The 23,910-nt window shown below is 66.9% G+C and overlaps 6 protein-coding genes across 9 annotated transcripts; 5 read left to right on the top strand and 1 right to left on the bottom strand.

The window, feature by feature from the left end:
• The first annotated feature begins 72 nt into the window (after window positions 1–72).
• Window positions 73–953, top strand: MRPS12 (mitochondrial ribosomal protein S12). Its single transcript, XM_075076306.1, has 3 exons — window positions 73–174; window positions 289–369; window positions 460–953. Exons 2-3 carry the CDS (start codon window positions 321–323, stop codon window positions 864–866), a joined length of 456 nt encoding a protein of 151 aa, XP_074932407.1. The 5' UTR covers window positions 73–174; window positions 289–320; the 3' UTR covers window positions 867–953.
• A 1,330-nt stretch (window positions 954–2,283) lies between these two features.
• Window positions 2,284–6,255, top strand: SARS2 (seryl-tRNA synthetase 2, mitochondrial). The gene is made up of 16 exons (XM_075076372.1): window positions 2,284–2,517; window positions 2,836–2,931; window positions 3,018–3,047; window positions 3,153–3,293; window positions 3,374–3,428; window positions 3,872–3,935; window positions 4,032–4,137; window positions 4,216–4,263; window positions 4,353–4,461; window positions 4,562–4,607; window positions 4,737–4,824; window positions 4,912–5,024; window positions 5,122–5,215; window positions 5,510–5,602; window positions 5,748–5,813; window positions 5,899–6,255. Exons 1-16 carry the CDS (start codon window positions 2,299–2,301, stop codon window positions 6,025–6,027), a joined length of 1,497 nt encoding a protein of 498 aa, XP_074932473.1. The 5' UTR covers window positions 2,284–2,298; the 3' UTR covers window positions 6,028–6,255.
• A 274-nt stretch (window positions 6,256–6,529) lies between these two features.
• On the bottom strand, window positions 6,530–8,890 carry NFKBIB (NFKB inhibitor beta). The gene is made up of 6 exons (XM_075076373.1): window positions 8,454–8,890; window positions 7,915–8,020; window positions 7,583–7,811; window positions 7,295–7,383; window positions 6,969–7,214; window positions 6,530–6,791 (listed from the first exon to the last, which is right to left on the bottom strand). The coding sequence occupies exons 1-6, from the start codon at window positions 8,756–8,758 to the stop codon at window positions 6,744–6,746; spliced, it is 1,023 nt and encodes a 340-aa protein (XP_074932474.1). The 5' UTR covers window positions 8,759–8,890; the 3' UTR covers window positions 6,530–6,743.
• A 173-nt stretch (window positions 8,891–9,063) lies between these two features.
• On the top strand, window positions 9,064–12,821 carry SIRT2 (sirtuin 2). 2 transcript variants are annotated; one of them, XM_075076421.1, is made up of 16 exons: window positions 9,065–9,138; window positions 9,236–9,282; window positions 9,388–9,427; window positions 9,546–9,662; window positions 9,797–9,838; window positions 9,939–10,045; window positions 10,164–10,220; window positions 10,348–10,416; window positions 10,509–10,638; window positions 10,909–10,968; window positions 11,072–11,127; window positions 11,236–11,312; window positions 11,404–11,455; window positions 11,578–11,645; window positions 11,902–11,968; window positions 12,076–12,821. In XM_075076421.1, the coding sequence occupies exons 1-16, from the start codon at window positions 9,123–9,125 to the stop codon at window positions 12,244–12,246; spliced, it is 1,176 nt and encodes a 391-aa protein (XP_074932522.1). In that variant the 5' UTR covers window positions 9,065–9,122; the 3' UTR covers window positions 12,247–12,821. The 2 variants fall into 2 exon arrangements, with proteins under 2 accessions (XP_074932523.1, XP_074932522.1); XM_075076422.1 differs by lacking the exon at window positions 11,578–11,645 and having other exon boundaries at window positions 9,064–9,138; window positions 12,076–12,211.
• A 688-nt stretch (window positions 12,822–13,509) lies between these two features.
• On the top strand, window positions 13,510–21,277 carry HNRNPL (heterogeneous nuclear ribonucleoprotein L). Of its 2 annotated transcripts, none has more exons than XM_075076420.1 (13): window positions 13,510–13,784; window positions 14,695–14,813; window positions 14,887–15,124; window positions 15,279–15,364; window positions 15,606–15,702; window positions 15,781–15,853; window positions 18,691–18,762; window positions 18,845–19,125; window positions 20,111–20,232; window positions 20,307–20,508; window positions 20,626–20,683; window positions 20,808–20,903; window positions 20,993–21,277. In XM_075076420.1, the coding sequence occupies exons 1-13, from the start codon at window positions 13,542–13,544 to the stop codon at window positions 21,049–21,051; spliced, it is 1,746 nt and encodes a 581-aa protein (XP_074932521.1). In that variant the 5' UTR covers window positions 13,510–13,541; the 3' UTR covers window positions 21,052–21,277. The 2 variants fall into 2 exon arrangements, with proteins under 2 accessions (XP_074932521.1, XP_074932520.1); XM_075076419.1 differs by having other exon boundaries at window positions 13,511–13,784; window positions 20,775–20,903.
• Window positions 21,278–21,493: 216 nt separating this feature from the next.
• On the top strand, window positions 21,494–23,423 carry ECH1 (enoyl-CoA hydratase 1). Of its 2 annotated transcripts, none has more exons than XM_075076424.1 (3): window positions 21,494–21,631; window positions 23,008–23,170; window positions 23,240–23,423. In XM_075076424.1, the coding sequence occupies exons 1-3, from the start codon at window positions 21,598–21,600 to the stop codon at window positions 23,406–23,408; spliced, it is 366 nt and encodes a 121-aa protein (XP_074932525.1). In that variant the 5' UTR covers window positions 21,494–21,597; the 3' UTR covers window positions 23,409–23,423. The 2 variants fall into 2 exon arrangements, with proteins under 2 accessions (XP_074932525.1, XP_074932524.1); XM_075076423.1 differs by having other exon boundaries at window positions 21,497–21,631; window positions 23,005–23,170.
• Window positions 23,424–23,910: the final 487 nt, after the last annotated feature.

Genomic DNA, 23,910 nt, shown 5'->3' on the forward strand with positions numbered 1-23,910 from the left:
CCCCGCCGCACACCCGTAGGAGCGGTGGCGGTCAGGGACGGCTAAAGGAGGTATGTGGCCAATCACAGAGAGAAGGGCGGGAGATTGGCGTTCTGGCTGTCCAATCAGAGCGCAGCGCGGAGGGAGCGGCGGCGGAAGGGGGCGGCGGCGCGCTAAGATGGCAGCGGCGTGAGGTGAGCGTGGTGGTGCCTCCTGCGTTCGGCTCCGGTGTGGGATGATGCGGTCGTGCCCCCCCACCCCGGGCCCGTAGGATGGGGTGTTAACCGGTTGTTTTCCCTTCCCTCAGGCCCCCGCCGGTCACGGTGCTGCGAGCCCGTAAGATGCCGCTCCGCGCTCTGCTGAGGGCCGCGGCCTCGCTGCGCGGCTGCGGTGCGTACCCCGCCTCGTCCCCCGTCCCTGCCCGGGGCCCTCCCACTGCCCGCGGCCGCTGACCCCTCTCTATGTCCTCCTCCTCCGCAGCTGCCGGGGCGCTGCCGCCCGCCGTCGCGCCCGGGAGGTGGCCGGTGCCCCTCTGCCCGCAGCAGGCCGGCGGTATGGCCACCCTCAACCAGATGCACCGGCAGGGCCGGCCCAAGCCGCCGCCGCCCAAGCTGGGGGCCACCTTCGGCCGCCCCCAGATCAAGGGGGTGGTGATCAAGAACCTGATCCGGAAGCCTAAAAAGCCCAACTCGGCCAACCGCAAATGTGCGCGGGTGCGGCTGAGCAACGGGAAGGAGGTGGTGTGCTTCATCCCCGGCGAGGGCCACAGCCTGCAGGAGCACCACGTCGTGCTGGTGCAGGGCGGCCGCACGCAGGACCTGCCGGGGGTGAAGCTCACCATCGTGCGGGGCAAGTACGACTGCACCCACGTCCAGAAGAAGAAGTGAGGGGAGGGAGCGGGGACGGGCCCCTCTGCGTTGCGGGGAGCGTCTGTGCCGTTAGTGCAACCATTAAAGGCTGTTGCTGTGCGGGAAGCACTGCGGAGTGGTGTTGGGGGACGCTGGCGGGCACTGGGAAGGGGCCTGGGGGGGACATGGGAGGACCTGGGGGCACTAGAAGAGAGCCTGGGGGTGCCTGGGAATACTGGTGGTGAGCCTGGGGGCACTGGGGAGGGGCATGCAGGTGACATGGGAGGACCTGGGCGCTCAGGACTTTGGGAAGAGGCCCTGGGGACACTGTGGGGAGCCTGCAGGTACTGGGAAGGGGCCTGGTGGGGACATGGCAGGCTCTGGGGTCACTGGTGGGGAGCCTGCGGACACTGTGAAGGGGCCTCTGATCTGGGGGGAGTCCTGGGGACACTGAGGGGGGAAGCTGGGGGCACTGGGGGGGAGCCTGTGGACACTGATCAGGGGGGAGTCCTGGGGACACTGAGGGGGGAAGCTGGGGGCACTGGGGAGGGCTAGGAGGACCTGGGGACACCGGGGGGGCTCCTGGGGACGCTAGCGGTGCCTGGGGGTGATACCTTGGATAAAAGCTGAAAGATAGAAGGTTCCACTGTGCCTTTTGTGGTGGATGGCATGTACTTAATTTACGTCCGGCCAATGTACCAGAGTTGTTGCTGAACTATTTATATATATCTGTTATTCTTGGGTGAGATGGAATAGCACAGGGGTTATTAGTAGTTAGGAAATTATCACAGTTAGGAATTTCAACAAGGTAGTTAATAACGCTTGGGCCAGAGAGGAGGGTATTAGCAATGAATGCCCCGTCGACAAGGGCCTCCTAAGAGAACACGACGCAGTAAAACTTCAAGGACTGACAGTGGAAACATCCTGCTACAAGGGCGTGAAGGTGAGGAAGGGCACAAATCCATCAGCAGCCATAAAAGGGGACATCTTGGCCCAGAAGGTGCCGAATCATGAAACCGGGGAAAGGAATTCCGGTGGGGGGAAATTGCAACCCCTGACTCAATTGAGGGGCGAAAGGACTGACTGCCCCCCGCCCCGAGCCCGTCATGGATAAATGTCGTATCTGAGCTCCAGTGGGTGTGCAGGCCCGTTATGCCCCGTGCACCCGGCGCTGTAATAAAAGAATGCCTGCTTCTAAACTCCCGAAATTGAGTCTGAGAGTTCTTTTAGCTGGCTTTTACAGTACCAGGGGCACGGGGGAGGGGTCTGGAGGGGGTCCTGGGGACGCGGGGGTTCTGGTGGCACTGGGGGTGGGGATAGGGGGACCTGGGGACACCGGGGGGACACGGGGTGCTTCTGGGAGCGCTGGGAAAGGGCCTGGGGTAGTTCTGGAGGGGGCGTGGCCAGAGCGCCGGCCGCGCCCCGCCCCTTCCGCCACGTGACGCGCCTCAGCCCCGCGCCGGCGTCCAAGATGGCGGCGCCCAGGGCGCTGGCGGCGGCGCGGCGGGTGGCGGGGCGGGGGTGGCGAGGGGTGGGGGGCGGTGGCGGGGCCCGGCCGGGGCGGAGCCGCCTGTACGAGCACGTGCGCGAGGGCCTGAGCGCGCGGCCGCAGCTGGAGGTGGCGGCGCTGAGCGAGCGGGAGCTGGAGCGGCGGCGGGGGCCGCTGCGGGGGGCCGACCTCCGCCAGATCGTGAGCGGGGCGGGGCTGAGGGGGCGGGGTCTGGAGGGGGCGGGCTCGGGGGTGGGGCGGAAGGGGCGGGGCGGGGTGCGGGCGGGGCCGAGGGGGAAGAGGCGGGCTGGGGGCTGGAGGGGGCGGGGGCTTGAGGGTGTGGGCGGAGCTGTCGGGGAAGGGGCGGGGCTGGAGGCTCGTGGAGACGGATGGAGGCGGGGCTGAAGGAAGGGGCGGGGCCTTGCAGGGTGGCCGGGAGGGCTGTGTCCTGTTGGGGCGGTGCTTGTGGGCGGGAAGGGGCGTGTCCGCAGCGGCCCCTCCCACCCGGCCCCTCCCTAGGTGCAGACCTGGTCCCGCCTGGGCGAGGTGCGGGACAGCATCGCCCGCTTGGAGGCCGAGAAGGGGCAAGTGGCCCAGGGCGTGCGGGCACTGATGGTGAGACCCCCCAGTCTGTCCCCCAGGACCCCCTGGGACCCCCGCGTCCCCCCCACATCCCCCCCTCACCCGCATCTCCCCCGCAGGCATCCCATGACAAGAACACGGCGGAGGCGGTAAGGCCGTTGGGGGCACGGGGAGGGGGTCCCCGCACCCCGGTGGAGGGTGCCGGGGGGGGGGTCGCCGTGCCCACCCGCGCCCCCAGCGCCGTGTCTCCGTAGCTCCCCGCCTACGCGGCGCTGCGCGCCCGCGGCCGCCAGATCCGGCTGCAGCTGCAGGTGCTGCTGGCCGAGGAGGCCGCCCTGGACGAGCGCTTCTACCTCGATGCTCTGCAGCTCCCCAACCGCACCCACCCCGAGGCGGTGAGCTGGGGCGGGGGGCACAACACGGCGGGGGGGGTGCCGCGTCCCCCCGCCCCCCCTGACATCCCCTCTGCCCCCAGCCCGTTGGCGACGAGAGCCAGGCCCAGCTGCTGGAGGTGGTGGGAGAGAAGCCAGGTACGCCGGGGGAGGGGAGGGGGGAACTGGACCTCAGCGTCCCTGCAGAGATTGGGGGGGGGGGGGGGGCAAGGAGGGTCCCCTGGGGCTGAGAGAGGCTCAACGTGAGGGAGGGAGGAGGAGGGTACCTTGAAGTGATGGGGATTTCGGCGGGGGGGGGGGGGGGGGGAGCAAGGGGGAGGGTGCCCAGGGGTGAGGCAGGGTCTATGGGGAGGAAGAAGAGGGTCCCTGGAGTGAGGTAGGCGGTGGGGGTGGGTAGAGGACAGTTCTGGGGCTGAGGAAGAGGAGGGTCCTGGGGGTGAGGTAGGCGGTGGGGGGGGATGGGGGGTAGAGGGCAGTTCTGGGGGTGAGGAAGAGGAGGGTCCCTGGGGTGAGGAAGGTTTTGGGGAGGAAGAAGAGGGTGCCCGAGGCGAGGAAGGCTCCCCACACTTCTGTCCACACAGTGTTTGACTTCAGGCCGAAGGGACACCTGGAGCTGGGCGAGGGGCTGGACATCATCCGCCAGCGGTGAGCACCCACGGGCGCCGGGGCGGGGACAGCCGGCATCACACGTGTCCCCCCACAACACGCGTGTTTGTGCGTGTGTGTCCCCCCGTGATGCAGGCGCCTGTCGCACGTCTCGGGGCACCGCTCCTACTACCTGTGCGGGGCCGGCGCGCTGCTGGAGCACGCGCTCGTGCGCTTCACCCTGGCTAAGCTGCTGGCCAAGGTATGCGGGGGGGTTCTGGGGGGTCCTGGGGGCGGGGGGGGGGGTCTCCACGCCCCCCTGATGCCCCTTTTCCCCCAGGGCTTCCTGCCCATGACGGTCCCTGACCTGCTGCGAGGCGCCGTCTTTGTGAGTGCCATCCCCATCCCCGCATCCCCCCACCCTACGACCCTCAGTGTCCCCCTCCATGACACCCCCGTGCCCCCCTCCCCTCGCAGGAGGGCTGCGGCGTGCAGCTCAACGCCAGCCCCTCACCCGTCTACAACATCGACCCCTCCCGCTTCGAGGACCTCTGCCTGGCCGGCACCTCCGAGGTGGGGATTGCAGGTGAGGAAAAACGGGGTGAAACCCAGGGAAATGGGGGTTTGTGCCTTTGTGGGGGGCTCCAGGAGCCGCGCTGCCCCCCCAGCCCATCCCTCTGCTCCAGGGTATTTCATGGACCACGCCGTGCGGCTGGAGGACCTGCCCATCAGGTATGGGATCCCCCCACTCCCCCAGAGCACCCATTCCCTGCTGGGGCGGGGGGGGGAACACAACACCCCCAACCCCTCCCAGGGAGTACCCAGGTGTCTGGGGGATCCTCACCCCCTTGCTCCGGCCAGGGTCGTCTGCTCCAGCACCTGCTACCGGGCCGAGACGGACACGGGGCGGGAGCCATGGGGGCTCTACCGTGTCCACCAGTTCACCAAGGTACTGGGGGAACTGGTGGAAGGACGCTGGCATCCAGGGGAGGTGGGGATGGACAGACGGACACAGCCCTGTCCTCTGTCCCCGCAGGTGGAGATGTTTGGGGTGACAGCAGCCGAGAGCGGGACCGAGAGCGAGGCGCTGCTGGATGAGTTCCTGGCTCTGCAGAAGGAGATGTTCTCCGAGCTGGGCCTGCACTACCGGTGAGGGCGGGGCGGGGGGGACATCCCCGTGTCCCCCTGCTCTGTGTGTGTCCCCCTTCCTGTCGTCCCGCCCCACTGACAGCCCCGCTCCCCGCAGTGTCCTCGACATGCCCACGGAGGAGCTGGGGCTCCCTGCTTACCGCAAGTTCGATATCGAAGCCTGGATGCCCGGGCGGGACAAATATGGGGAGGTGAGGGCAACCGGGGGGGAAGGAAATCCCCTGGGGAGGGGGGCAAACCCCCCTAATTTGGGGCCTGCACAGGGTGCCCCCCCCATTACAGGGTCCCCCAGTCATCTGAGGGCAGATCCTGCCCTGTTAAGGGGGCTTGCATGGGGTCAACCCATTCTGGGGTTTGCTGGGGAACTGGTGGGGGGAATCCCCATTGTGGGGGGCCCTGGGGTCAAGGTGGGGGGCTCCCCATTATCAGGAGACCTGGGGGGAGTCCCCAAATGCCTATGAACCCCCGTTGCTCCCCCACCCCAGATCTCCAGTGCCTCCAACTGCACCGACTACCAGAGCCGGCGCCTGAATATCATGTACACGGATGGGGCCGGACAACTGCAGCATGCACACACGGTGGGCACCGGGGGGTCCCTGCAACCCTGTGCCCCCACTAACACCCCCCCCAGGGGGCTCCTAAACCCCTCTACTCTCCACTAATCCCCCCCAGGGGTCCCCAAACCCCTCTGCTCCCCACTAAACCCCTCTGGCCCCTCTGCAGGTGAACGGCACTGCCTGCGCTGTCTCCCGGATGCTCATCGCTCTCTTGGAGTGCAACCAGCTGCCGGTGCGTGCTGGGGGAGGGGGGCGGGGGGGCACCCCAGGGTGCTGGGGGGGTACAGGGGGGCTCACCCTGCCCTGCACCCCCACAGGACGGCAGTGTCCGTGTGCCAGCCGCCCTGCAGCCCTTTGTCGGCCAGGCCGTGCTCACCCAGCCCCCGGCCCCGCTGCTGCGCTACATCGGGCCCAACCAGCCCAGGGGGGGCCGCCAGGTGGCCTGAGGCAGGGGGACCCCGAGGTGTCCCCCACACCGTACCCCAAGGCCAGGGGGACACCCGAGGGCAGCCCCACACCAGACGGAACACAGAGGCAGAAGATACACATTGCAAGGACGGGGACACACGGACACATCCCATGGGGGGGACGCGCGGGTGTCCCATCCCGCATTCCCCCCCCCCAGTCCCTGGTGCTAATGAGCTCCTGCAATAAACACCACCTTCACCCCCCCATCCCGAGAGCCGCAGCCCCCGGGAGGACGTGGGTGCGTGCTCTGTGTTCATTCGCACACGCGTGTGCGCCGCGTGGCAGCCCGTGTCAGCACAGCACCCAGAGGAGAAACTGGGGAGACTGGGAAGCTGCTGGGGGTGCACAGTGAGGGTCCCGGGGTGGGGCAACAGTGGTGATGGGGACCTTGGGGATGGGGGGGGACAGGGGCTTCAGGTGGGCGCCGGGAGCCCCTGCCTGGTGCTGACACCAGGAGGAAGAGGAGGAGGAGGAAGGGGGTGGCAGGTGGGCTACGCAGTGGCCGAACACCTCTTTATTTTACAACAACCGATCTAAATCGTCTACGCTACGACTGGGACTGGGGGGAGGCGGGGGGAGGTGGCAGGGTTGGGGTGGGGGGGAGCGGGGGCTCCCCCAAAGTCCAGCCAACGGCCTCGGGAGCCCCCGGATAAATAGGGGGAGATGCAGGGGTGGGGGGGCATCGGGGGGCCCGTCAGTCCATGCAGCGCCCGCTGTTGATGATGATGTCATCATATTCCTCCTGGGGGGACACACAGCCAGCGCTCAGCATCCCTCGCAGAGCCCCAGGGGGCTGCTGGGAGCAGGGCGAGCCCCCCTCAATTTTAGGGGGCTGCCAGGAGAGAGGCGAGCCCCCCCCCCATCAGTGGAGGAGACAAGGGGGTTTGAGGGCACGCAATCTGGGTCAGGGGGCACTTACATCACTGTTGTCACTCTCGCCCTCGTCAGGGCTGTCATCAGAGTCCCCAGGGGGCTCCTGCGCCCCGAAATCCCGCAGCAGCTGGGGCAGGCGGGGGTCAGGGCGGTGGCGGGCGCTGTAGAGGGGGGTGTACCCCACATACATGCGGGCGGCGGGGTCGGCGCCGGCGCGCAAGAGGCACTCAGCCACCTCAGGGCTCTGCGCCTCCACCGCCAGGTGCAGGGGGCTGCGGCCGCAGCTGGGTTCCTGGTGGGGGGAACGGGATGATCAGGGGGCTGCAGGGGACCCCCCAGGACCCTCCCCCATGCCACCGGGGCAGCGCTCACCGCCTTGTTGAGGTCAGCACCAGCGCTCAGCAGCAGCTCCACCATCTCCAGGTCTTTGCGAAGGACAGCGACGTGGAGGGGGGTGTAACCTGCCGGGGAGGGGAGCGGAGGCGGGGATGTTGCTGCAGACACCCCCGGCCCCGCAGGGGACTCCCAGCCCCGTGGCATCCCCACCCCCCCTCCCCCACAGCTTGTGCCCCCTGCCACAGCTCCACAGCCCCACTGCATCCCCCTCCCGTGTACCCCCACCCCACACCACGTCCCCGTCCATCTGTCCCCCCGCCGCACCGTCGTAGTTGACGCTGTCGAGCTGGGCGCGCACCTCCTCGTCGCAAGGCGCCGGGGGGCTTCGAGGGGGTCCCAGGAGGTGACGGGCGCAGCTCCGGCGTCCCTCGCGGCAGGCGAGGTGCAGCGCCGTGTGCCCCCCGCGCTCCTGAACGCACAGCCCCGCGCCCGCCGCCCGCAGCTTCCGCACGAAGCCGGACAGGCCCAGGATGACGGCGATGTGCAGCGCCGTCTGCAGGGAGAGAGACCCCTCAGGGCTGGGGGCACAGGGAGCCCCCCCGGGCCAGCGCAGAGGCTGGGGGGCACCCCCCAACCCCCTCCCCCCTTTTCCACACCTGCCCCAGGTCGTTCTGCAGGTCCAGGTACTCGGTGCCCCCCGTGTACGCCAGGATGGAGTCCAGGAAGGCCTCGTGTTCGTGGATGACGGCCAAATGCAAGGCCCTGGGGGGGGCAGGGGGCAGCGTTACAGGGGGGCCCTGCTGCCCCCAGCAAGACAGGGCAAAAGCAGAACTGGGGGGGGGGGGGTGTGTGCACCCCTCAGGGTGCAGCAGGGTCCCGTGTGTGCTGGGGGGGGCAAAGGAGATCCCCGAGAAAGGGGGGGGGGAGGCAGGCAAAGGAGACCCCCGGGAGTGGGAGGCGGGCAAAGGAGACCCCGGGGCGGGGGGGCGTGGGGAGGCGGGCAAAGGAGACCCCGCGGCGGGGGGGCGGGACCTGCTGTCGGAGCCATTAGGATGGACAAGGGTTCTCACCCACCGCCCCGGGGCTAGGGAATCCCACCCGCCCCCCCGCAGGAGGATCTCCCCAGCGGGCGGTGCGGGTCCTGAGACCCCCAGGGAAGGGGGTCCCGTGTCCGTTCCCGCTCCCCCTCACTTACGTATCACCGTCCTCAGTGAGGAAGGCCAGGACGTGCCGTAGCCAGGCCGCAGGGTCCACGGCGGCCGCTACCTCCTCCTCCTCTTCCTCCTCGGGGGCCTCGGTCAGGCGGACGGCGCCTACAGCCGCCGTGCCGGGGCCTGAGCCGGGCCGCTCAGTGCCGGGGCTGGCGGGCCCGGGGCTGGCGGGCAGCAGTCCCAGCTGCCCCTCACCCAGCGAGCCCAGGCCGCTGTCGCACCACTCATCGCCCTCGGGCCGCTTCACCTCACCGGGAGGCGTCGGCGCCGCCGCCTCCGCGGCCGCCATCGCCGGGCCGCCGGGCTGGGCCGCGCTCAGGCCCGCGCCGCCATGGGGCCGCCGCCGTCCCGGGAAATCCCCGCCGGGCCCGGCGATGGCGGCCGCGCGGGGCCTGCCGGGACCCGTAGTTCCTCGCGCCGCTTCCGTCGCGGTGCGCGCAGTATACGCCGGGAAGCGCGGCGCTCTCCGCCTATCAGCGCCGCGCCGCGGTGCACGCCGGGAGGTGCGGCTGCAATGGTTGGGCGGGCGGCGCGGGGCACGCCGGGAAGCGCGGCGCTCTCCGCCTATCAGCGCCGACTCGCGGTGCACGCCGGGAGGTGTGGCGGGGCGCGGGGCACGCTGGGAGGCGTGGCCTGGGCAGCGGCCGGCGCCCATGGCCGAGCCGGACGGTAACGGGAGGCGGCGGGGCCGGGCCGGGGGGTGCGGCGGGACTCCCCCCTCCCAGCGTATCGCTGACACTGTCGTCCTTCTCTTCTCTTCTCTCAGCTCCCGGTGCCCGCGGGGACGAGGCGGAGCAGGACGCGGAGTCGCCGGTGAGTGCCCGGTGCAGGCGGCCAGGCCCCGGTCGGGCCTCCCCGGGGATGGAGACCCCCGCCAACACCGGCTGATCCCCGCCCCCCTCCTCCGGTCTCCCGTAGGCCTCCGATACCGAGCCCGGCGCTTCGGGTGACTCTGAAAGTAGGTGCGGGGGCGGCACGGGGCCACGGCGGTCCCGGCGGGGAGCGGCGGCGAGGCCCCGGTCCCGGTCCCGGGGGTGGGGTGGGTGCCGGTGGCTGATCCCCCTCCCCCGGTGCAGTGGAGCTGCTGCGGAGCCTCCTGTCCCGGACGCTGGGGCTGGGCGGGGAGAAGCCAGAGAAGGTGCTGGACGAGCTGAGCCTGGAGGGAGTGAGCCGGTTCCTGCAGAGTGAGAGATGTACGGGGCGATTTCTGGGGGGCTGGGCGGGAGTTGGGGGGTTGGGGGGAGATTTGAGGGGGACTGGGGGGATTTGGGGTGCAGGGGGGTTAGTGTCCCCCCCTCAGACCCCTGTCTGCTCTGCCCTCCCCCAGGTAAGAACGTCGTGTGCATGGTGGGCGCCGGGATCTCCACCTGTGAGTACAGTTTGGGGTGGGGGCTTACAGGGTGGGGGACACACATACGGCACCACGGGGGGACCCTGATGCGCCCCCCGCCCCCTGCCCCCCCCCGCAGCTGCCGGGATCCCTGATTTCCGCTCGCCCGGCACCGGGCTCTACGCCAACCTGCAGAGCTATGACCTGCCTTACCCTGAGGCCATCTTTGAGATCAGCTTCTTCAAGGTACCCCCATACCCACCCCCACACTTTAGGGGGATCCTGGCCCTGCCAGGGAGGGTCCTGGCCCTCCGGGGGTTCGGAGACTCCCTCCATCCCCTGAGAGCCTCCTCTCATCCTGCAGCAACACCCCGAGCCCTTCTTTGCCCTGGCCCGGGAGCTCTATCCAGGGCAATTCAAGGTAAGTCCCTCCCCAGCCTCAGTTTCCCCTCTCTGTGTTTCCCCTTCCCCCCTCCCCCCCAAAAAAACAGTCTGTGGGGGCTATCCCCCCAAAGTGACCCCCCTGCTCTATCTGTGTGTCCCCCCAGCCCACGGTCTGTCACTACTTCATGCGGCTGCTGCAGGAGAAGGGGCTGCTGCTGCGCTGCTACACCCAGGTAGGGACCCCCAGCCCTGAGGAGGGGTTTTGGGGGTGTCCTGGGGAGGGGTCGGGGCACCCCCTCACCACCCCTGCCCCGTGCCTCGGCAGAACATCGACACACTGGAGCGGGTGGCGGGGCTGGAGCCCGAGCTGCTGGTGGAGGCTCACGGCACCTTCTTCACCTCCCACTGCCTGCGCCCCTCCTGCCGGCAGCCCTACAGCCTCCAGTGGATGAAGGGTATGGCGTGGGGGGGTGTGAGGGGGATGTGGGAGGATGTGACGGGGGTGTGGGACCCCCCTGGGGTGCCTCTGCGACTGGTGGGGGCAGCGTGTCCCTTGGCTGGGCAGGGGGGCCCCATCCACTGGGATGGGGTCCTAACGGGAGCCTGTGCTCCCCCAGCATGCCTCCATCCCCCCCCCGTGTCCCTCTGCCCTTTCCACGTCCCTCTGTCCCACCCTGCATCCCTCTGTCCCTCCCACTGAGCTCTCCCACCCCCGTCTCTTCCAGAAAGGATTTTCTCATCCCTCGTCCCCAAATGCGAGAAGTGCCAAAGCGTGGTGAAGCCTGGTGAGTGGGGAGGGGTCAGGGAGGCCGTGCTGCCCCCACCATGCTCCAGGGGGGTGTGTGGGGCCCCCCTTCAGCCCTTCCACTCACCTCCCGCCCCCCCCAGACATCGTTTTTTTTGGGGAGAGCCTGCCATCGCGCTTCTTCACCCTCCTACAGTCGGTGAGTGGTTTGAGGGGACATGACGTGGGGTCCTGCATCCCCCCCCGGACTGGGGGGGGGGCACAGTCGCCACATGGTGACACCTGTGTGTCCCGTCATCCCCCCCAGGACTTTCAAAAGGTCGATCTGCTCCTCATCATGGGCACCTCGCTGCAGGTCCAGCCCTTCGCCTCTCTCGTCAGCAGGTCGGGCCCCCCCGGCCCCCCCCACTCCCCACTGCCCTCCCTGCTCCCCACTGCCCCCCCGTGACTGTCCCCTCCTCTCTCCGCCCCGCAGGGTCCCCACCAACACCCCCCGGCTCCTCATCAACAAGGAGAAGACGGGGCAGGTGAGGGGGTTTGGAGGGACTGCTAAAGTGGGGGGGGGGGGGGAGGGAGAGGGGGTTGGGGGGCACTGAGCGGGCAGGTGCTGCTGCTCCCCCCACCCCATCACCCTTATTTCACCCCCCAGAGCGACCCCCTTATGTCCCTCATGGGCTTCGGCTGCGGCATGGACTTTGATTCGGACAAGGCTTACAGGCAGGGGGGGCTTGGGGGTGGGGGTGGGGTTGTGGGGGTCAGTGGGGGCTTGGGGAGGTTGGGAGGGGCCATGGGGCATTTGGGGGGGACTGGGGGAATCCCTGGGGGGCTGGGACCCTGGCTTCCGCAGGGCAACACAGGTCGTCAGGGCCCCCAGCTCCGTACGCCGTAGTGGAGTGCTGGGGGGTCGGGGACCCCCAAGGTGGTTTTGGGGACCCACCTGTGCCCCCTCCCATGGGTTCCTCTGTCCCCGCAGGGACGTGGCCTGGCTGGGGGAGTGTGACGCCGGCTGCCTGGCGCTGGCCGAGCTGCTGGGCTGGAAGGTACCTCCCCTCCATCCCAAAAAGCAGTGATTTAGGGGGGGTCCCGGCTTCCGTGCCCCGCCATCCCCGCTGCATGCCTGCCTCGCTCACCGTCCCTGTCCCTGCAGAAGGAGCTGGAGGAGCTGGTGCAGAGGGAGCACGCCGCCATCGACGCCAGGGCTGCCCGGGGGGGTGACGGCAAGGCCCAGGGGGGCAACGGCAAGGCCCAGGGAAGCAAGGGCGAGACCCCCAACGGTGACGGTGATCGCCAGGGGGGCAGCGGGCCCCCTACACCGTAGCAGGGGGGTGACATGAAATGGCTGCAGAGGCGGGTTATCGGCATCGCCTGTTCTCTTCTGGGGGCTGGGGGGGACACACAGGCCGGGGGGGCAGGGGGTTTCGGTGGGAGGGGGGTGCTTCGGGCCCCTTTCCTGTCACCACCAGGGAGTGGAGGGACAGGAATGGGGGTCCCTGGGATGCTGGGGGGGTCCCCGGGATGCTGGGGGCTACGGGGGCTGGGAACAAGGGGTTACTGGTGTGTGGGTTCCTGGTTATTGGGGAGAAGGGGGGGTCCCTGATTATTGGGGGGTACTGGCATGGGGGGGGTGTCTCTGGTTACTGGGTGCTATTGGGATAGGGTGCCCCAGTTACTGGGGGACACTGGGGTGGGAGGAGCCCTGGGATGCTGGGGTTAAGGCGTTCTGACCCAGGGACCGGGGAGGGGGGTGGGAACTGGGGTACTGGGGCTGCCCCCGCCAGCAGTGCACGGCCTGGGGGGCCCCTTGTGGCCCCCCCTTGTCACCACGGAGACCGCGACCCCTCATTTTTCTGCCTTCTCCCAGTTTTTGTGCAATAAAACGTCTTATTTGTAAAACCTGGCTGCGTCCTGCCCGGCCCTGTGGGGTGTTCGTGGGGGGTCGCTGCCCCGTTGAGGGGGATCCCCAGGGGGACCCTGCCCGGCCATGGGGGGGGGGGTCCCGGGGGTGCCGACCTGAGGGGGCGCGGTGGGTAGTGCCCCCGCCAACGGGCGCGAGCCAATCCGAAGTGAAGGCTGAGGGAGACGACCAATCGGGGCGCGGGGCGGCAGGCGCGGGTGGTTTGATAGGCGAGATGGTTAGCCAATGGGTGGGGAGCTGCCCTGGCGGGCTGAAGACGATGCGAGAGACATGAGAGAAGCCAATCAGAGCGAAGAGTGGTTGATTGGCGTTGCCTTTGACCAATAGTCTGAGGAGTCGCTGCCGAATGGCCCTCTGGGAGCAGTCGGAGAGGCGGTAGACGAAGGTGGAGTCTGAGTGCAGGGCCATGAAGAAGGGCGGGGCACCGTTCAGACAGGCAGCCGCTCTAGCCAACCAGCTCGGTGGGCGGGCGGACGGACGTGGAGTGCAACCAATAGAAGCCGGCAGCGCCGCTGATGGGCAGAAGCGCGGGCGAATGGGCGCAGAGCCGGCGGTCCGGCGGGTCCAATGGCGGCGGAGGGCGGGGCCGGCGGCGTAAGGGCAGCGCCGCGAGCCAATGGGCCGCGAGTCCCGCCTTGAGTGGCGGGGGGGCGGGCCAATAGGGGCGTGGCGGAGGCGGCGCGGTGGAGTGAGGCGCCATGTCGCGGCGGCGGTGGCGGGGCCCGCAGAGCGCGGAGGGCAGCGGCCGCGGGGGCGAGATGGGGAAGATGGCGGCGGGCGGGGGCGGCGGGGGCGGCTCGGGCCGCTACTACGGCGGGGGTGGCGGCGGCGGCGAGGGTGGCCGCGCTCCCAAGCGCCAGAAGACGGAGAACGCGGAGCCGCCGCCGCACGGGCCTGGCGGGCCGGGGGGGGGCGGCGGCGGGCCCGGCGCTGCTGGAGCGGTGAGCGGTGCCGGCGGGCGGCCGGGGGCGTCACGGCGGGGTCTGGGGCGGGGGGCGCACGGTGGGGCGGGCTGGGGGGTAGGAGGGGGGTAGGAGGGAGCCAGAACGGGGCTAAGCGTGCCCCTTGGTGGCGGGTAAGTATGGTGGAGGGGTTAGGGCTTGTGGGGAGTCGGCCGGGGCCTGACGAGGGGGGGGGGGCTAAAACGAGGCCAGAGTGGGCCTAAGGAGGGTTGGAAGTGCGGAGCGGGGTAAGGCGGGGGTGACGGGAGGGGATTTGGGCGGTGCTTGGGGGATCAGGGACTGCCTGGGGGGGCAGGAGGGGGTGTGGGGTGTATTGAGGAGATCAGGGACTGACTGGGGGTTTGTGGGGTATTTAGGAGGTCAGGAACTGCCTGGGGGGTAGGAGGGGGTGAGAGGATTATTGGGGGGGCCAGTGGCTGGGGAGGGGCTACACAGGGTAGGCCAAGGACTTGGGGGGGCTCAGGTCAGGGCTGGGGGGCGCACAGGCTCAGCCCTGGCTTAGTCAGGCCATGGAGTGCTCAGCACCATCAGGGAGAGGGGGAATGTCTCTTGAGGGGCAGGGCTGGACCCCAGGGGCCTGCAGAGCATCTGGGAACGGTTTGGGGGGAGGCAGGGCCCTGCAGGGTCTTCGCCGGTGTCCCCCAGTAGCTCCGGGAGCTCTTCGGTCACACCGAGTTCAAAACTGCTCCCTCTCTTAACCAAGGGATGGGACCCTCGGCCACGGTGATGGGTGGAGGGTGGGCTGAGATTCTCGGAGCGGCAGCCAAGACCTTATCTGGGGTAGTTTTTCTTGGGGGCGCCCCAGATAAGCGTAATTTTGGGGGGAATAAAAAGGCGTCGGTGGCTCTGGGCGGGCACTGTACAGAGCTAACCCCTCCTCTCCTGCCAGGAGAACTACGACGACCCCCACAAGACGCCTGCCTCCCCGGTGGTACACATCAGGGGGCTGATCGACGGCGTCGTGGAGGCTGATCTCGTGGAGGCCCTGCAGGAGTTTGGCCCCATCAGGTGAGGAGACGCGTTGGGGGACGCACGTGGCAGCACTGTAGCGTCGGTCTGACCGTGGCCTTTGCTGCCCCAGCTACGTGGTGGTGATGCCCAAGAAGAGACAAGCCTTGGTGGAGTTTGAGGATATCCTCGGCGCCTGCAACGCTGTTAATTACGCGGCCGACAACCAGATCTACATTGCCGGTCACCCCGCCTTTGTCAACTACTCCACCAGCCAGAAGATATCCCGCCCCGGGGACACGGACGATTCCAGGGGTGTCAACAACGTCCTGCTCTTCACCATCCTCAACCCTATCTACTCCATCACGACGGTGGGTGACGTGCCGGGGGGACCCAAGGGTTTTGGGAACACGGAGCCGGGCACGTGGATCTCTCCTGACCCTGGCATCTGCTGCTTGAGGGGGCCCTGGGGGGCTGCCAGTGTGTTTCAGCCGGATCCCTCACTGCTTCTCTCCTCTCCCGCAGGACGTGCTGTACACTATCTGCAACCCTTGTGGCCCCGTGCAGAGGATCGTTATCTTCAGGAAAAACGGTGTCCAGGCCATGGTGGAATATCCTTCCGTGCTCCCATAGCCCCGGGGCTGCCCCTCTTGTGTTGTTTCTGCTGTGGGGGTTGGTTTGGCTCTGCCTCAGCCGCCCTCTGCCGTGTGCTGGCCCGCTGCGGGGAGGGAGAATTACCCGTGTGCTCGGGGAGCCGTACTGACACACAGCGTGGTGGGATCCGTCCTCCTGGACAGCATAACCCACCCTAAAAGCGCTTTCATTTCCATAAACGTCCTTAATTCTGCCAACGTTTGACTCGGTGCAGAGCGCCCAGCGAGCCAAGGCGTCCCTCAACGGGGCCGACATTTACTCCGGGTGCTGCACGCTGAAGATCGAATACGCCAAGGTAAGCGTCGCCGCCGGCAGCGCACCCTCGTGGGGTGACGCCGCTGACGCCTGACGCTCCTCCGGGTGTTCCTCGCAGCCCACGCGCCTCAACGTTTTCAAGAACGACCAGGATACCTGGGACTACACCAACCCCAACCTCAGCGGACAAGGTAATCTCCGATGCAGCGCGTTGTACCTACGCACACGGTCGGGCACAGCACTCTCATACCGACCCACAATATGTAATGCCATTCGCCTGCCCGTACCTTCAGCCGGAGCTGGTCTGGGCTCGACGGGGAGAGGGCTCGGGGCGGGGCGAATTGAGTCGAAAATCCGAGCGGCGATGGCCGGGGGTTTCTCTCGGCGGTTTGTTCTGCGTATTGCTTGTCGGGGAGCACCGGTGTCAGGCGCGTGAAGCGAGGGGGAGTCTCTGCACCAGCGATACGCGGTTGGCTTTTTTATCTTTAATGAGTTTCTGGTGTTTTGAGGGGGCGGGGGGGAGGGTGGGAAGTGCCATTGCTTTCTTGTGTCTGCCCCGCTGCCGGCTCTTTGCGTGCCTCGTCTTCCGAACCGGATTTACCAAACCGGGGCTGCATCACCCTCCCGGAGCCGAGGGGCGAGTTGGAGACGCCCCTGGCCTGGCAGCGGGGGGCACCCGGCCTCTCTGTAAGACCGGAGGGGAGACGCCAGCTCCCTTGAGCTTGAGAAGGGGTGGGGGTGGAGGGGGAAAGACACCCCCCAAACCCTGCGCTCGCGGGAGCGGACCTCTCCCACTCCCAGCTGGATGCCGGGGCGGCCGTTGACGCCCTCCGTGTCGGGCTGCGCAGGGTCAGCCCCGCACGGGCAGCTCGGCGATGCTTGTTTTGGGTTTTTTTTTCTTTTTGAAAGTAAAACGCTTCATGTTTTAAAGCCGGGGTGTCGGCGCCGGGTGGCCTCGACCGCTCGAAGCGGGGACGGGGGTTCGGGCGGGGGGGGTGGCGGCGGCGGCGGGCGCGGGGTTGGGGGGTGGGATCCGCTGTGGGAGCCGCCGAGCCACCGTCCGCCGGACACCCCTGCTTTTCAAAGCTGCAGAGCCGTTCGGGTGCGGATGCAAGCAATGGCATTACATGACTTTAGCGAGGGGCAGGGGCAGAGCTCCCCTCCCAGGTACATACGTAGAAGATGTGCAGAGCCGCAGGGGCGAGAGGGGCTCGCTGGGAAGCGGGCAGGGGGTGCGGTAACGTGGCCTTTCCCAGCTCCGAGCAGTCATTTGCACATAACCCCGGGGACCGTACTACAGCGGAAGTCCCGAATGGGCCGTGACCTGCCTCTGCACATTCCTCACACCACACAGTGTAGAAACCTTTACTGGAGAAAACACGCAGCATCCAGAAACAAGCAGCAGTTTGAGCTCATTACATCAAGGACACAACACCGTGGCCCAAGGACTATCTACAGCACAGAGAGAGAAAGAGGCGCAGCATGCCACAGCAGACATTTACCTTTACTTACCAAAAGCAGACCAAACCGAACCCACGAATGTACACAGAACTAGAAAACACAGCCCAGAGGGTCCTCAAAACAAGCCCAGCAGCGCTCTTACCGGAGACCGGAGTAGATCTGAGGCCCTCCAAGACCTTAGGATTGCTCTCAGCACGGTTTGGTTTGGGAGGGCAGTTCCTTTGCTTTACGCTGTTTCTCCTGCAGTCCTCAGCTGCCACCATATCAGCGCCAAGCGGAGAAAAAAAAAAAAAAAAACAAACCAAACCAACCCCAAAAAAAAAACAAACCAAACCAAACCAAAACACCAAACCAACACAAAGCAACCCACCCAAGGGCACACAGGTCCCTAGGAGGCCGTAGCCGGGGCCGTGCGGGTCTGGCGCAGGCCGGCGCTCGAGCCGAGACACATTTCCATTACAGAGGAGACACGCACACGGGAAAGAGCTACACAGAGCCAGAAGCACCATTTTGTTACAGCACCACACAAATTGCAGGAGGTGAAACACGGAGGAACACTCTCATTTATCACACCTTTATGTCCTCTCTCTCGGTATCTTCTGAGGACAAAACATCTGTGAGACCTTTTTTTTAAAAAAAAAAAAAAAAAAAAGATTTTACTTTTTTTTTAAAGAAAAATTGTAGCGGTTTTGTGCCTTTGACCTGTGTTTATGACTCTGAAACCATGTGATGCAGGGTCGCAGTGTATGTTTGATGGGACGCCATCTTTCAGAACTGTGCTAACTCACTCTTGAAGCGTCCAATGGTAAGAGAAATACAGAATTTTTATATGACAATGGACATTGTACTTTGTACTCCCGCTGTAAGTAGCCCTTTTCAATCTTTGTAATCGACTCGGAATAAACCTGTACGAAACCCGGTCGTGTAAAGGGAAGAGAAGAGCAACTGTACGGTGACATGAGCGTGTTTATGCCTTGTACGTGATGGCTCGTTTTAACCTGTTACTGCTGTTGCTTTGCTGCCTGTACCAGTCTCGCTCCCTCTCCCGTTTTGTCGGGGCGGGGAGGTGTCTTGCCACCTTTTATTATTTAATTTATCTTTTTATTTTTCCTTTCTGTACATTAATTTTTTTATTATTATTATTATGATTTTTTTTTTTTTTAACGGCTGTGTAGAAACTAGCAGCATCCCGGAGGCCGGGGGGCACGGAGTGGGGCGCTCCCCTCGCCGCACCTCCCTCCTAGTCAGCTTAGGGGCGGGGGGCAGGGGGGGGCCGGGGCTGGTCCCTGGTGGGTGGGAAGGAGGGAGGGGAGCTCCCGGGATCGGGCCCCCTCGCTCCGGCCGGGGCTCTCCGTCCCCGCTGGGAGGAGACGCGGGGGTCCCGGTTGGGAGCGGGGCGCAGGGGTTCGGAGCCAGCCCCGCCGTCACCCTCCTGGGGTAGCTGGGGGATCCCCAAAGCCTCCCCAGGGCCAGGCTCGGGTGTCGGGGACCGGAGGGGCCCCCGGCGCCCTGGGGAGCGGTGTCCCCCCCGCCCCAAGACCACCCTAACCTCTCCTTCCACCCGCAGGAGACCCGGGCGGCAACCCCAACAAGCGCCAGCGGCAGCCCCCGCTCCTGGGAGACCACCCTGCGGAGTACGGTACGGCGGTGGGGGGGACAGGCAGTGCTGGGGTGGGGGGCAGACGGCGCCCCGGGGGGTCTCCAACCCTCTCCCTGCGCAGGAGGACCCCACGGCGGGTACCACGGACACTACCACGACGAGGGCTACGGCCCCCCGCCGCCCCACTACGAAGGGAGAAGGATGGGCCCCCCGGTGGGGGGGCACCGCCGCGGCCCCAGCCGGTACGGCCCCCAGTACGGGCACCCGCCGCCGCCCCCGCCGCCGCCGGAGTACGGCCCCCACGCCGACAGCCCCGTCCTGATGGTCTACGGCTTGGACCAGTCCAAGATGAACTGCGACCGCGTCTTCAACATCTTCTGCCTCTACGGGAACGTGGAGAAGGTAAGCGGCGGGCGTTCGTGGGGGGGTCTGCGAGGGGGCTCCCTTCCATGGCCGCCCCTTCCCTCCGTCCGTCCTTCCGCCACTGGCCCCTTCCTTCCCTCCTGTCTGTCTGTCCTTCCACTGCTGGCCCCTTCCTTCCCTCCTTCTGTCTGTCCGTCCTTCTGCCGCTGGCCCCTTCCTTCCCTCCTTCTGTCCTTCTGCCACTGGCCCCTTCCTTCCCTCCTTCTGTCCTTCTGCCACTGGCCCCTTCCTTCCCTCCTTCTGTCCTTCTGCCACTGGCCCCTTCCTTCCCTCCTTCTGTCTGTCCGTCCTTCTGCCACTGGCCCCTTCCTTCCCTCCTTCTGTCTGTCTGTCCTTCCGCCACTGGTCCCTTCCTTCCCTCCTTCTGTCCTTCTGCCACTGGCCCCTTCCTTCCCTCCTTCTGTCTGTCCGTCCTTCTGCCGCTGGCCCCTTCCTTCCCTCCTTCTGTCCTTCTGCCGCTGGCCCCTTCCTTCCCTCCTTCTGTCTGTCCGTCCTTCTGCCGCTGGTCCCTTCCTTCCCTCCTTCTGTCCTTCTGCCGCTGGCCCCTTCCTTCCCTCCTTCTGTCTGTCTGCCCTTCCACTGCTGGTCCCTTCCTTCCCTCCTTCTGTCCTTCTGCCGCTGGCCCCTTCCTTCCCTCCTTCTGTCTGTCCGTCCTTCTGCCACTGGCCCCTTCCTTCCCTCCTTCTGTCCTTCTGCCGCTGGCCCCTTCCTTCCCTCCTTCTGTCCTTCTGCCGCTGGCCCCTTCCTTCCCTCCTTCTGTCCGTCCTTCTGCCGCTGGCCCCTTCCTTCCCTCCTTCTGTCTGTCTGTCCTTCCGCCGCTGGCCCCTTCCTTCCCTCCTTCTGTCTGTCTGTCCTTCCCCCGCTGGCCCCTTCCTTCCCTCCTTCTGTCTGTCTGTCCTTCCCCCGCTGGCCCCTTCCTTCCCTCCTTCTGTCTGTCCGTCCTTCCACCGCCGGCCCCTTCCAGGTGAAGTTCATGAAGAGCAAGCCGGGGGCGGCCATGGTGGAGATGGCGGACGGCTACGCCGTGGACCGGGCCATCACCCACCTCAACAACAACTTCATGTTCGGGCAGAAGCTCAACGTCTGGTAGGTGTGGGCCGGGCGGGGGGCGCAGGGGCCGGGCGGGGGGCGCAGCGAGCTGAGCGCCGCCCGCCCCGCAGCGTCTCCAAGCAGCAGGCCATCATGCCCGGGCAGTCCTACGGCCTGGAGGACGGGTCCTGCAGCTACAAGGACTTCAGCGGCTCCCGCAACAACCGCTTCTCCACGCCCGAGCAGGCGGCCAAGAACCGCATCCAGCACCCCAGCAACGTCCTCCACTTCTTCAACGCTCCCTTGGAGGTGACCGAGGACAACTTCTACGAGGTACGTGGTTGGGGGGACACGACACCTGCGCCCGCCCTTCGCGCCCCCCTCCTCCTCCTCCTCCTCCTCCTCCTCCTCGCCGCCTCCCCCGCCAACGCCCCTCCCTTCCCCGCACAGATCTGCGACGAGCTCGGCGTCAAGCGGCCTTCGTCGGTCAAGGTCTTCTCGGGGAAGAGTAAGTGCGGGGGGGCAGGGAGCGGCCGCCCGGGGGGTGCTCCCTGCCCCGGGGGGGGCGCGCGGGGGGCAGGGCGGCACGGCCGCCGCAGCCGCCGGGCTGAGGAAGGGACACCCCCCTGCAGGCGAGCGCAGCTCCTCGGGGCTGCTCGAGTGGGACTCCAAGAGCGACGCCCTGGAGACCCTCGGCTTCCTCAACCACTACCAGATGAAGAACCCCAGTAAGTGACGCCTGGGGTGGGGGGAGCCCCCAAAACCGTGTCTCCCCCCCACCCCAGACCCTGCTAATCCTCCTCTGTCTTCTCCCCAGACGGGCCGTACCCCTACACGCTGAAACTCTGCTTCTCCACCGCCCAGCACGCCTCCTAACTGGGACCCCCACCCCGAGGGGGACCCTGACCTCCCCCAGCAGGTTGTTTTTTTTTCCCCAAAACCCTCTTTTTTTTAAAGGTTGGTGTTCAGTAGTGACCACCTGGTGCCCTGCCCCGTACCCCGCCTGCATTTTTAAGAATGGATGTACATGTGCTCGCTCCCCGTGTCCCCCCCCTCCCCGCTGCATCCCCCCGACTTTCAATAAACTCGTTTGGAAAACAAACCCAGCGGGTTTGGGGCAATTTGGGGGATATTGGGCAAGGTGAGGTGCGGGTTTTGGTGAAACCGTGGCTTTGTTCCCATCGCCGGGATCTGAGGGGGTTCAATCCCCCCACACACACCCCGGTCCTCCCCGGTTCCTCGGTAGGGACGGGCAGAAGGGGGCACTTCCGCCTCGGTGGGGGGGGGGGGGGAATACAGGGGCACTTCCGCCTCGGCAGGAAACGGAAGTCACCCCGTGCGGGCGCATCACGTGGGGGGAAGGGGTGGCGCTCTGGCCACCGCCCTCAGTGTCCCCGCCAGCGGAGGACCGTGCGGGAGCCGATGGCTGCGGGGCTGCGGGGGCTGCTGGGGAGACGTGAGTGGGGAGGGCCCGACCTGACCCGACCCCGCGCCCGCTCTTAGCTTCCCCCACCCACCCCCCGATGCCCCCGGCCAGGCCTGGAGCCCCCTGTGACCCCCCCCACTAACCTTGACCCCCAGTTAACCTGCCAGTCCCCCCGTGTCCCCCCGCCCCCGGTGCCCCCCTCCGAGCCCCCCAGACCCGGTACGTCCCAGAACTTTTCCAGTGGTTTCTTGTCCTTTCCCAGTACCCCCCGCGGCTCCCAGTCCTTCCTTAGCGAACCCCAGTGCCTCCCAGCCTTTCCCTTCTGCCTCCAGTGGGTCCCAGCCCTCTACCAGCGCGGCCCAGTACCCCCCCCCCCTTCCCTAGTGTGTCGCAGCAGCTGCTGGTGGGCCCCAACCCTTCCCCAGGGTGCCCCAGTTGGTCCCTAGGGGCTGCCAGCCCATCTCAGATAGATCCCAGTCCCTCCCCAGTATATCCTAGTGCCCCCAACCCTTCTCCAAGAGGTCCCAGACCCTCTCTAGGTACCCTCAGTTCCTCCCTAGGGGGTCCCAGTCCCTCCCCAATATGTCCCACTGCACCCAGCCCTTCTTCAGTGGGTCCCAGTTTCTCCCTAGGGGCTCCCAGCCCATCTCCAATGGGTCCCAGTCCCTCCCCAGTATGTTTCAGTGCCCCCAGCCCTTCTCCAACAGGTCCCAGTCCCTCCCCAGTGCATCCCAGTGCCCCCAGCCCTTTGCCTTTAGGTCCCCGTCCTTCCCCAGTGGGTCCCAGTGCCCCCAGCCCATCTCCAACGGGTCCCAGTCCCTGCCCAGTGCATCCCAGTGCCCCCAGCCCTTTGCCTTTAGGTCCCCGTCCTTCCCCAGTGGGTCCCAGTGCCCCCAGCCCATCTCCAACGGGTCCCAGTCCCTGCCCAGTGCATCCCAGTGCCCCCAGCCCTTTGCCTTTAGGTCTCCGTCCTTTCCAGTGGGTCCCAGTGCCCCCAGCCCATCTCCAACGGGTCCCAGTCCCTCCCCAGTGCATCCCAGTGCCCCCAGTCCTTTGCCTTTAGGTCTCCGTCCTTCCCCAGTGGGTCCCAGTGCCCCCAGCCCATCTCCAATGGATCCCAGTCCCTTCCTAGTGTATCCCCATGCCCCCAGCCCATCTCCAGTGGGTCCTGGCCCCATCCTAGTGCCCCCAGCCCTTCCCCAACACGTCCTAGTCCCTCCCCAGTATGTCCCAGTGCCCTAAGCGTTTCTCCAGAGACCCCCAGCCCTTCTCCAATGGGTCCTAGTCCTTCCCCAGTGTGTCCCAGTGCTCCCAGCTCTTCTCCAATGGGTCCCAGTTCTTCCCCGGTGGGTCCCGGTCCGTCCCCGGTGGGTCGCAGCGCCCCGGTGACGGGCTGGGTGCAGCAGCGCTGCGGGTGCCGGCCCGGCTGATGGCGGCGGAGGCGGCGGAGCGGCGCTCGCCCGGCCGCAGCTTCGAGACGCTGCGGGTGACGCAGGAGCGGGACCGTGTCCTGCACGTGGAGCTCCACCGCCCCGAGAAGAGGAACGCCATGAACGTGGCGTTCTGGAGGTAACGGGGGGCACCCGGGGACCCGTCCAGGACCCCCGGACCCCGTCCCCACTGTCGCCGTCCCCGCAGGGAGATGGTGGAGTGCTTCCAGGACATCTCCCGGGACTCGTCCTGCCACGCCGTCGTCGTCTCGGGCGCCGGGAAGATCTTCACGGCTGGTGAGAGCTGGGCATGGGTTCCCCTCCCGGGACCGCCCCGTCCTGGCGAAGGGGGCTCGGGAGGATTTTGGCTCATTTAGGAGGGGAACCTCAGAGCTGGGGGGTGTTTTAGCTGCAGCAGGGGAGACCAGGGGGCATCTTGGCCCACCTGGGAGGGATTGAGAGCATCTTGGCACCAGCTGGAGGGAACTGGGGATTCCTTTGCCCCAGCCTGGGAGGATCTGGGGTACCTTTGCCCCAGGCAAGGTGGGCTTGGGGTTCCTTTGCGCTAGTCGGGGGCTTTGGGGTTCATTTGCCCAGTCAGGGGGTGTTTGGGGTTCTTTTGCCCAGCCAGGAAGAATCCTTTACCCCAGCCAGGAGGGGTTTGGGGTTCCTTTGCCCCAGTCAGGGCATGTTTGGTGTTCCTTTGCCCCAGCCAGGGGAGGCCTGGGGGTTCCTTTGCCCCAGTCAGGGGGGGTCTGGGGTTCCTTTGCCCCAGCCAGGGGAGGCCTGGGGGTTCCTTTGCCCCTGCCAGGGGAGGCCTGGGGGTTCCTTTGCCCCAGTCAGGGGGGGTCTGGGGGTTCCTTTGCCCCAGCCAGGGGA

Source organism: Phalacrocorax aristotelis, chromosome 30, assembly GCF_949628215.1.
Source record: "Phalacrocorax aristotelis chromosome 30, bGulAri2.1, whole genome shotgun sequence".
NCBI lineage: Eukaryota > Metazoa > Chordata > Aves > Suliformes > Phalacrocoracidae > Phalacrocorax > Phalacrocorax aristotelis.